The 12500-nt window shown below is 31.3% G+C and overlaps 1 protein-coding gene and 1 pseudogene across 4 annotated transcripts in view; one reads left to right on the top strand and one right to left on the bottom strand.

The window, feature by feature from the left end:
- The window catches only part of LOC107453380 (putative polypeptide N-acetylgalactosaminyltransferase 10), a 41346-nt gene extending 37742 nt beyond the window's left edge, over window positions 1-3604 (top strand). For all 3 annotated transcript variants that reach the window (XM_016070199.4, XM_071188369.2, XM_016070200.4), the window contains 2 exons: window positions 2252-2395; window positions 3287-3604. In XM_016070199.4, the coding sequence (XP_015925685.1) occupies window positions 2252-2395; window positions 3287-3439 (297 nt within the window). In that variant the 3' untranslated portion in view covers window positions 3440-3604. The remainder of the gene's footprint in view (window positions 1-2251; window positions 2396-3286) is intronic.
- A 3409-nt stretch (window positions 3605-7013) lies between these two features.
- Window positions 7014-11596, bottom strand: LOC107453356 (uncharacterized; annotated as a pseudogene). Its single transcript, XR_015430828.1, has one exon. The product of XR_015430828.1 is annotated as an uncharacterized LOC107453356 (transcript).
- Window positions 11597-12500: the final 904 nt, after the last annotated feature.

Here is a 12500-nt window from a genome sequence, read left to right as displayed (position 1 = left end):
ATCAGTCTGCGTAGGGACCGAGGGTGTGCGGTATTGGTCCTCGTTAAACTGTGCTACCGTAAAGTGCTCGACTTCGCGCGCAGGTCGTCGGGCTACCGAAGCGGAGGTGCCATCCCCTCCGCAGAGGATCTAAATTGTGATGGCATGTCTTCGGATCATCCTCCGGGATGTTTCCCAGACCGTCGCCAATAGCCCATTGTGCAGCTCTAGTGCGACGTAAATTAACAACAACAACAACAACAACCTATTATTTTGTCCTATATATATATATATATATATATATATATATATATATATATATATATATATATATATATATATATATATTCGTGTATTTTATTTGTGTTCGAGAATGTTTCTGGTGTAATTATGACCGCAAGAGGAGAATTAATAGTCTTTGAACGAGGATTAGTAGTTGGAACTAGACGCATAGGACATTTCATTTCGGAAATTGTGAGAGAATTCAGATTCAAAGAACTACAATGTGACGAGAATACTCTATTTCAGGCATAATATCCAACCCTAGACAATGAAGCACTTAATGCTCGAGACCGCAGACGTGTACGGAGAAATGTTAACAGTATGCGAAATACCCTCAAACATGGATGCGAGACGTGAAATGGACGTGCTTGTTATGAAAGCTTGGCGAAATCTGACTGTAATGGGATACAGCAGGAGACAGGCTCGAGTGCCTTTATTAACAGCATAACATCACGTCCAATGCCTCTCCTAGACTCGTGACGACATTGGTTGGACCCTAGACGACTATAAAACTGAATGCTTGATCAGAAGAGTCCAATTTCAGCTGATCAGAGAGCTGGTGGGTGAATGTGAAGGTGGTGCACACCCCTCAAAGCCTTGGACTCAACCGAAATGGTCAACAATACACCTTGGAATCTGGTGGTGGCTCCATAGTGGTGTTGTCTGTTTTTCAGAACATGGACTAGGTCATTGGGTCTGATTGCACCAATCACTGACTGGAAATGGTTACATTCAGCTACTTGAACAAAACTTGCAGTCATTCATAGCTTTCATGTACCCAAAGAACGATGGAATTTTTATGGTGAACAGTGCGCCTTGACACCGGGCCTTAATTGTTGGAAACCAGTTCGACTGAGTCATTCGATACAAATAATTATTACCTTTTGAGGTTTTTAATTAATAAGAAATAAACGCAAATCAATGTATAGGTTAACCTTCTTGGATTCATTTAGTGTAGTGTATGAAATAAAAAACGGAACACCTTTTATAACTTTTGATTTAATGATCGGGATTTCACGCACCCGAACTCAATTATTGAATAAATCTTTTAATGGTTAGAGGATCTTCAAGTAATTGAATTTTTAAAAAGTGGTTTTCTTAAAGTTTAATTTCTCGAGAACTATTCAACCAATTTCGTTCAAATTTTGCTCTTTGCCATTTAAAATTACATTTTTAAAATGTTGCAAAGAAGTTGTATACTTTACAATTTAAAAAATATTGACTATTATTAAATAAAATGTTAAAACATAAATAAACTATTATTTATAAACTATAGATTTTCTTGCATGGAATTATCTTAGGATGAACAAATTTTATAATTGTATGTAAACATTTGATACACAAAAGAAATACACAAAAAGTAAAATTAACTTAAACGTGTCCAAACTTTCGACCGCTCTCCTGACTAAACTCTTGGAACCATATTTTCCAGATTGCGGCTACCTCCATACTTTATGAGTCAGAAATCAAAATTTGCCGAAAAAAATATGTGTTTATTCAGAGAAAGCACATTTTGTGTAACTTAAAATATCGTCTAAACTAATTATTTAGCATATTTGAGGTAGAATTGAGGATTTTCACGTATTAAGATTGAATCTTAATACGTGAAAATCCAATCAATGGGTTCCAAAGTTATTCAGGGTGTCCAGTTTTTTACTTCGTGTACTGCACATCAATCACATTTCATTTGGATTCAATTTTACGTATTTAAAATGACATTTATGGGGAAATGCATTCCAAAAACTATTATTTTAAAAGTATGATTTGTGATAAAAATAACTTTCTTAAGCAGCTATTTATGAAAATTTTTATAATTAAAAAATAAATTTTTTTGTTAATTAAATACGCTCTTGAGTTTCATTACTTATTTTGTCACTCTAAAGTGCAATATTCGCTTGCAGATACAGTCTATTAAGTTAACTGAATGTGAAGTTTGAATGTTTTAGGGCAGTCAATGAAAGTTTTATGAAAATTGAATAAATTTTTACAGCAATTTGTGTTATCCTGGCACAAAGACATCCGTCCCATAAAAAGGAACATTTGCTTTGATGTATCTTGCTCAAAAAAACAAGCTCCTATTGTTTTATGGAATTGTCATGGTATGCAAGGAAACCAACTTTGGAAATACGATTTGGTAAGGATTTTTTCAGATTTAGTTATAAAAAGCACAATTAATAATACATTCCAGCAAATGAAACAAGCAGCTCTTAAGGTAATTCATTTGTCAATAGTTTTGAATTGAATAAATAAAAAGTCTGAAAAAGGTTGAAGATACTTGTGCAACGAATGAACTGTAAAATTAAAATTTCTAAAGCAGTAAAATAACGCTGATGCAAATTTAAGTTACATTTTCTCTTCCAAGATTTTGTTCGATTTTTTTTTCTCTGACAGATGGCCTTGCAGGTTATATACGTGTAAAGGAAAGTATAGTAAGTACTTTCCTTTGTCTGGACCCGTGGTGGTGACTATGGTAACGAGGCATAACTGTTTCAGGTAGGGGTGTAAGGTCACTGTTTAAGGTTTTGGCTCGGATCGACAAGAGAATCTTTTTCTTCGGTCTATTGTGTTAGCCCTAGAGTGAAGAGAAGCTACCCTCCCTGAAACGTGCTATTCTGGTTTCCATAGCAGCAGACGGTCTCAGACTTTGTGGCGAGGGGAGTTCTTACTGGTGACAAACTATAGCATAACTGAAAATTGCATCACAAATATAAAAAAATTTTGATGAATAAAAATCAGATTGCAGCATATTTTTTAGATGATCTCATCAGCCTTTATAAGCTGTAATCAGAAGATAAAACTAGAACACGCAACGGGAAAAAAATGGAAGGGATTTACATCAATCACTATTTGTTGCTAATTTTTTTTATCTAAAACTAGAAAGACTAAACTGATCAAACACTAGACTGCAAGATTCATTTGATTTTTCTTCGCCGTTTCCCGGTTTTAATTTTTTAAAAGCTGTCTAGTCTTCCTGTAAGAATGTTGAGATATGATTTTTCACCAGAAAATGTTTTGTTATTTTCAGGAGACTCAACATTTGATACATTTGCTGACAAATACATGTCTGGACTGTGATGTTCAAAAGAAACAAGTTTTTATGAATTCTTGCGATTCCACAAAAAGAACTCAAAGCTGGAGATTTGAAATTATAAATTCCACAGCTATTTTTAATTGGTAATTCACTTTTTATAGCAGATATTTTATACAATAAAGTTACTCATTAAAATTATTTAATTTACTGACAGTATTTGAAGGATTAAGTGTCCTATCAATATACAAATGGTGCTGTAAAAGAACAATAAAATTCAAAAGTGTAATATAAAATAAAATGTTTGCTTCCTAATGACTGCGTCATCAGTATCCTACATCTTGGTTTACACCCGCCACCTTCACAAAAATTCGGTGGAAGGATAATCGCCAAACAGATTCACCTACAAAGGCAATCAGTTGATAAGGAAGAAAAAAATAGAGATTACAGTTTAAAAGACACAATTTAAATGGGAAAAAAAAGTCTGATTATTAATAAACTTAAACCATCACAGATTTTTTCAAAAACTCTTTTTTATTTGATTTCTTACATGATTTTCTATTTTTCTTCATAGCTTCCACGTTGTTTTTAAACATTTCTCATAACGTTCTTCAGGTTTTTTGTATGTCTATTAGTTATTACACGTGTTATTACACGGGAGTTATTACACATGTGCGTTTCAATGTTTTCGTGACATCCAATTAGCTTCGATTCCGGATAACCCTCGTACAAATATTTGTTAGGAACTGCTATCCTAATTTTTTTTTAATTAATTGAAGAAATATTATTGAGGGGAGGTTATCTTGAATTAACAAACTAAATAATGGGCTTTATTTTATCGTCGAAAATGCGACATTTCGTTTCTAACTAATTGTTAAAACATAAATATTAATCACACGGCCCACCAAAATTCAAATCGCACTTTTTTCATTAATTGCCAAATACGATTTCCTACAAAATGAAGAAAAAAATGTCAAATTTTTCCCTCGCTTGCGCAGAATAAAAGAGCTACTTTAATTACTCGTATCTTGCTCAAGTTTAAACGAATTTTTCTCAAATTTTAAAAGAATAATTTTTTAACTAATTTTAAATTGCACTAAAAATGTTGTTTAATATTACTGAATATTTTTAAAATTATAGCAAAAAACGTAAGACAAAAAAGTTAGTCTTAATTAAAATATCCATATCTCCATAAATACTTTAGGCTAAGCTTACAAAATATTGTGCAATTATTACATATAATAAGTAAAATGACTTCTACAAGTTACAAATTCATTGCTACAATTTTTGGCAGAGGTTGAAAAACGCTATTTTCCGTTTGAATTTATTGTCTGTCCCTCAAACCTCTAAAGCTTTAAACTTCATTGAGAAGTATGAGAAATCGCATAATCTTCTGAAGTTATAAAATGATTCGTTAAATATTTCTTGAGAAATATAAAAAATTTATTAATATAGAAGTGTTTATCCATTATTTTGTCTAATCCCTGTATATCCTAATTAATAATTGCTAAACAGTCCGTACGCACAATGAAGGTCCAAGAAGGACATCCAGCGGGACTAAACCTTTAACCCTTTGACGCAAAATTTTCATTGTACAGGTTTTTCATACTTTTTTTCATTATTTTGTATTCGTTTAGGTCAGAATAAGCAAAAAATATTATATTTAGCGTTTTAATTATTTTGAAATACTGCATCGTACTCCGGTGACTTTTTTCGTTAAGGATGATTCTGGATTCTGATAACATTTTCCAGACAAAAGTTTTTCAAATTTGCTTTCATTTGTAGTTAATTAGGTCTAAGAAAGACAGTAATTCATCATTGAATTTTTTTTTTTTAAATCTCAAAATCATTTCTAGATAAATTTTTGAATTTAAAGGGGAAAAAAATTTTCAAACTACTCTTTTTTTTTATTTTATGCTTTTGAATAAGTATAGTTCCGAGAATTTAACAGATATTTTCAGTAACTATAAGACTGTTTTTTATAATTAAAAAATAACGAAATATATTTATACTTGTAATTTGAGCGTCAGTAAATAATAAAACAGACACCGATGTCTCCCCTGCAACAAAGGGTTAAATCTCTTACTGTTATGTTTTATAACTGATAAATGCTTAACTTTTCGAAAATATTTTTGAATAATTCAATAAATTCAACAATTTTCAAATAAATTTATTAATCAAATTTACTAAAAAAAATCATCTATTAAACTAACGTCATCTATTAAACTATCATCTAACGTAAAATAAATTAAAAATATTTTATTTACAATAATTAATTTTTTTCGGCATAAATAAACATGAAAAATCAATTTTCTTTCGTTTGTTTTATAAATTATATATGTCTTTTTCGCTCTGTTTAGTGATCAGAAAGGAGAAATCTAATCGAGAAATTTGACTACACATATTCAAGTAATGGATAGAAACATTTATTAGCATTTTTAAAAAAATTACTCAGGTTTGAGGCGAAGAATTGACATTAGCTGAAATTTAATTATTTTTTATAAAACATTTGTTAAGTGAAACAGGATTCGTATTTAAATACGGGCATCATATTTTTCAAAATACCCATATTAATCAGCAAATATTTATAGAATTTTTTTTATAAAAAATTCCTATTTTATTCAAAACACGCAAAAGCCAGGGTATAGATAAGGTAATTTCTTAGTAATTTTTTTTCAAATTAAATAAACGCATAATGTTTCATATTCCGAAAATATGTCTTGTACTACTTATAAAAAAAATTTAAAAAAATATTTATTTTGTATAAGACTCCAGAGCATGTATTTTTAATTGAGGTTGACATTTTGGGCAAAATGGGATTCATTTGAAACTGGTTCCATATCAGTTTTTAGGCATAAGATATTTCAAAAACACCCGTATTGAAAAACTATTAAAGAAAAATAAAGTATTTAGTCCAAAGCACACTAATTCCGAAGAATAAAAATCGTGAAAATTACGGTTGTCATTTCGCTAAATGTGTCCAATTCTTTTGCTAAGTAAAATTTATATTGAAATGCTTCCTAATAACTCATGGACTTGATATACTTCAAAAATACTCACATATGTTTAAAAATATTCATAAAACAATTTTTAAAAAAATTTATTAAATGCAAAACACGGTAATTGCTGATCATATATAGGACTAGCATTTGAATGGACAATTTTCGAATTTTTCATAATTTTTTAAAAGCGGGATTTATTAGAAACTGGTCATACTAATGTATGGGTCTCGTATTTTTCGAAAACTTTTAGATACGACTAGAAATGCTCATAAAATTTTTAAAGAATTCAACTTGTGTCACACCCATACGTCACACCCGGTTATAGGGTGGACCCATTCGTACATTCATTCATTCAATTACAAATCGTAATTTTGACCTCAATCAGAGAGCGATCAATCTTCACTCCAGTACCCCCAGAGGTATTGATTTGTTATGGGAACATGGAGGACTTTGGGACTCGACAGATTTAACGTGCATCAGTCACTATTTACTACAAGTGAAGTCTTTGGCTATCGGGGTTCGAACCCACGAACTCTCGTACATGGACCCAGCGCCCTACCGACCAGGCTACCCCGGCCCATATAGCTCTAATAACAGCGAATTTTTATAACATTTTACCAAGGAAAATTCCTTTGAAACTGTATGATTTAAGAACTGATTGATTTCGAACACATTGATTTAAGATTGTCATTTATTCCAAAAACACAGTAATTGTCTTGAAATATTATTTTTAATCAAAAACACGCAATATCTAAAGCATATATACCACTAACATAAGAGTGGACAGTTTATGAATTGTTTTTAATTTTTTGCATTCATGTGAAACTAGTTTTAATAAATATATGAACACCATATTTTCCAAATCTACACAAATGCATTTTCAAATAATTATAGAAAGTTTTTTGTAAAAAAATACTTTTTAGTCCGTTCAAATATTGAAGCAAAATTAGATCATTCATTACATTTTCACAAAACTCTAGTTTTTCTTCATATTGACATTTTGCACCATTTTCATAATTAGTACAAAAGGCGTTGGTTAACATAACCTTACACAACATAATAGACATAGACAAAACATAGACATAACCTGGAGAAAACATAACCTAACAGTAATATAAAAAAACATTAGTTATAAACATAGCATGATATTCATTTTAAAGCATTATTTCATCTGATGACAAATCTTTAGTAAAACAGTTTTTAAACGCACTCATACTATACAGGGTGATTCTACTATCATGGGACTAACTTAGAGAATTGGTTGTGTTTACTTAAACGAGTATTTTTTTTATTTATTTATTTATTATAATCGGGGATTTTTTTTTTTTTTTTTTTTTTTTTTTGCAAGACGATGTAGGGTATAAAGTAAAGTGTTAAACACGAACTTAAAAAAAGTGCCACCTCAGGAATAGCATGTTTATTTAAAAAATCAACGCAACAATGTTTTTTTTTTTTTTTGCACTTAAACGATATTAATGATAAATGTTCAAATTTGGACCACAAACGAACTACAGCTGTGATTGGGCACCATTAATGAGACACACGTTGATTCAATATAGGATCGCGTTGTGCGACTATCCATTGCGAATGTTATCGAAAATCCTGCTATTGCGCTTAGTATTCTGCTACTCTACCAAGAATCTTTTCATTATATATTTTTCAACCAGCGTTGAACATCAGACCCAATTTTGGGTTTACGACTACTAATGTTCAACTCCGTAGCCTTGTAATGTTTTATCCAATCCAAAAGACTAGGGAACTCCTGGATCAAGTATTGGGAGAAATTTACCTTCGTGGTGGACTTTTTGATGAAACTAACCCGTATTTGCGTTACGAGGAGAGGAAGACTACGAGAACCTCCAATGGTTAGCCTGATGGCAAGGGGACTCTAACCCATGATCCGTCTATCACTGAGGATATTTCACGTCAGCATTGTGATCAGTGCAATTCGAATACGGAATTCGTATCTAACAGTCATCTCTGGGATTCGAACCCGGTTTACGTCATTGGAAGGCGAACGCTCTATATGCTGAGCCATCGCGGGTCTTCAAGAATGTATTACTGTTGATTGTCGTAATTGTAATAATTTATTGTGAATACTGTATTGAGGCAAAGAAGCGTTGATTTTGTAAATAAACACCTTATTCCTCACGTGCCATTTTTTGCGTTCATGCCTTAACAAGTCACTTTAGACCCTACATTTCTTTACAAAAAATGCATTTTTTATTTCGTTCAACGATTCCTTCAAATTTGTTCATCGTTCGTAAAATCACCCTGTATTTGTTTTTTAATAATACTAATTCCATCGTGATATTTTTATTTAGATCTCTTCAATTTACACATTATTTATCAACATTTTGTAAAAAAATAATAATAAATGAGTGAATAATAAATTCTTTTTCACTATCATGGCAAAAATCATAAGACATGCAGGCATAAAAACTGTTTATTGTTGATGAAACAATGGTTTACGTACTGAGATACTATTGAGATGGACAATAGGTACCAGCTTGTCTGGCAATTAAAGGCGATTTGTTGTTGGTTTCAAAATTATGAGGCCATGAACCTGTTGGCAGACAACTAGCTGTTGAAGGAGAGCTTTAATCTATTTTCCAATTCTGGCACCGGAAAGCAAAGAAATAGGATCAAAAAGAAATAGCAATAAAATGACAGAAAAAAGTCTATGAATTCAATTGGTCCCTTGCTTTCTAGTAGATTTCCAACAAACTCTAGGACAGCTCTCAAGATGAGTACAGTTCATAAAATCCTAAATTTACAAAACTAGCAGCATGGGTTATAAAGTACGTTTATGAGGTGTAGATGCCGAACAGTAGTCACTATATATTTTGAGTCACTATATATTCTGATAGTTTAGTTAATGATCCTTCTAGTATCCCACCCAATGTATGGAAAACTATTCTAATTTAATCTTTTGCCCTTTTGATTTCCAACTCCCTCATACCTGTTTCGTATCACCTTTTTTATTATTTTGTTCAAACTTGTTCCCCTTTTTTTTATTGATTAAACCACTTTGCAGTTGTTTATTTCTTTACTCCTCTAATGCCATTTAATGTTTAGACACAGAAGAGGTTTTTGTATTGAGAAACGAAACTACAGTAAGTTCATTTCTGTACTTGATTTTTGATTTATTTACGTTGTTTTTCACTTTATTCAAAATAATTTGATTTTTGTAAGACAGAGACATTAAGAGAGATTGGCAATTCTTAATAGCTACCAAATATAGGCTTCAGTAGAATTGTCTACAGCTTTCGGATCTGATAAAATGTCTACTCTTGAAAAATGATCCAAGTTGCACAAATGGCTGGCTTTACTTTATTGATGTCTGCAAAAGCAATATTTCTTAATAATAGCATCTTCAACGCATTTTGATTGATTTGCATACCGATTAATTCTACTTACTTCATCTTGAATTATAAAATGAAAAGTTCTTTTTTGTAACGTTGCTTCGAAAATAGCACCACTTGGATTGACTTGTAAAGTTATCAAATAGTCTGTTTGAAGTGCAATTCTAGCATCTAATATTTTACTAAGCCTTAAAGGAACACAATATCTCATAAATGGTGTCAGGAGTTGATTTATTTTTCTAACAACCAATAATGCAGCACTACGGACATTTGAATCGTGTTTAGACAGAATACTATAGAATTGACAAGTGCACCAATGCTTCGTTATCATGGCATCGGAACAAGTTCTCTCAGCTCTTATTTCACTCAACAAACTTTGTCCATGCATTGTATGAAATTGTTCTTCATCAAGATTCAAAAGATGTAAAAGAGTCGCATGAATATCATATGGTGTGGTTAATCGGTTTTCGTTGATGTGTAGATTTTTCGCGTAAGTTGGAAATTTTTTAAAAACCAATCAGGGAATAAAAGAAACATAAACGGCATTCTCTCCTCTATTTGGCCTATATAAGTTCGGCGTATACCTCCGAATCTAATACCATGATCACTGAAAAAGATGAGTAACGATCGGTTTAAAACACCAGTCTCATTTAGAGATACAATTAATTCATGGGATGGTTTGTCAGCATAACCAGCGTACTTAAGTATGTCATGAGTCAAACGGGCTATGAATGTGAAGGTGAAAATAAGTCTATTTTTCATCGTGGACACAAAGTTTATCAAATAATCAAAATAAACTTCCATTTCTAATCTGTCACCAATGCAATGGGTTTTATGTCTTAAATTAAGTGTTTCAACAGCAACTGAAAAGGGTCGGCTGTAATAATCTGTAGGAGGGTGACGAAATCCTCTTCTATTTAGAACGAAAGTACCCATAGAAGGGGCATCTTCAGAAAATAAAGTTCTGTATCCATTATCCGCAAATCGTTTCCATATGAAATCAACATCATCGTAATAACGAAATTTTCTTTCCTTGAATTTATAATAGCTTCGATGACGACCTGTCAGAAAAGCTATCAAATTAGGGTAAGTATTGTCTGCCACTTTCACAAAACCATTTAGTTCTATGGGCTGAAACTCGCTTTTTAGAATTTGAAATGTTTTTTTGAAATAACGAATGAAATTTAATTTTGATATAGAGTCAATGCCTACAATGACAACACTTAATTTTTGCTGGGATTTAATTTTATCACATCGTTTTTCTACTTCTTCTTTAAAAGGAGTTAGTAAAAAAGCCCTAGTGATAATGGTACGGTTTTTAGCTTTACATTTCAACAATACAGAATCATCCTCGATTGGCAAATCAAATATCATATGATGTTCTTTGCCTAAAACAAATGTGTCGTCGGGTTTTCTTCCTTTATTTAGTCTAGTAATGGGACGAAATGTGCAATCAATTTGATTCTTATTTAACTTATATTCTAGAAATAAAGCAGACTCGTCAAGCGATATAACTCCATTTTCCTTAACGTAGAATATTGTTTTTTTAGATGAACATCCATAAGATGACGAAGTTTTTATATAGTATTTTTTCACTCTTGCGTCAAAGGGATTATATTTTGGTATTGAACAACCCGGGGTATAGATTAAAAATTTTTTCTTAGTATTATTATTGTAAACATTCGTCGTATTGTATTGTATATTTAAGGGAACATCACTTATTTCATGATATGATTGCATAAAATACATACTAGAAAATATTAGTAACACTGATATACACAAAAATATTTTAAGCACGCTGAAATTCATTGCAAAATACGCATAAGGTGCCATTCTCTTATCTAGTAGTTAAAAAGATGGTACTTATTTGATACTCGGCGTTACTCATAAATCCAATTTTCCAAAAATTCTATTTTCATTCAATATAATGGAGCATTTCACCTACGGAAAAAAAAGCTAATTAGGTTATGAGCATTATATAAATCTTAATATAAATCTTAATATAAAGGGTGTTGCTTACAGATCACGCTTAATATACATATATATTTATATTTTGAATTCTTCTTACACAATCATTGACATTGGGAGTCCCCCGTAATTGATGTTTCGTTAACCCACCTTTCTCAACATTGATTTGCCGGATTTCAAAAGCGCTTTTGTTTTTTCTTCGCATGATTATTAAATTGCGATCTTCAATGTGAATACTTTTTTACCTTTTTTCTAAGGTTTTCAAAATATATATTAAAGGTAGCATTTACGGAACATCCTCCATATTAAGGGTTATATCGTGTCAATGAATAGTAAAAAAAGTATACATTTGAAGGTTTGCGGATTTTTTAAGTTGGAAAAAAGTCAAAACGTTATCGAGATCTGACGAAACACTGCTGAAAAAGGCTGAATTAAAAATATCAAAACCTGTTTGGTTGATTGAGAAATTTTGAACATGTTTCTATTACTCCTATTTCACCGCTGCTAAGTTTTCACAGGCAATCAAACGTCAATTTAACTTCGTCATCCTCGTTTAGGATCAATCAATTTCTGATTTATTTATTTTTACCTTTTTTGCGTGTTGCCAAAACAAAACCTAGTTCAGTTTTGATAACTCAGACGATGGCTTTTCAAATGAAAAGTGATAGCTAGTATTTGAAGAGATATTTTCTCATCTTAGCTTCTAATTTTTGTTCAAACTACCGATAAAATTTTTCTTACATTTATTCTATTTATCATTTGTTATGATTGTCATTTTCAGCAAAAGACAAGTAGCTTTGTCTTAATGTAAAAAATTGTATACCTAATAATTCAAAATTTTTATTAAATAAAATAATAATAAAGATTTACTGAGAG

The sequence above is a fragment of the Parasteatoda tepidariorum genome, chromosome 12 (genome assembly GCF_982258835.1).
Source record: "Parasteatoda tepidariorum strain Cologne lab strain chromosome 12, Ptep-v5.0, whole genome shotgun sequence".
In the NCBI taxonomy this organism is placed as follows: domain Eukaryota; kingdom Metazoa; phylum Arthropoda; class Arachnida; order Araneae; family Theridiidae; genus Parasteatoda; species Parasteatoda tepidariorum.
This window is presented reverse-complemented; position numbering and strand designations above follow the sequence as displayed.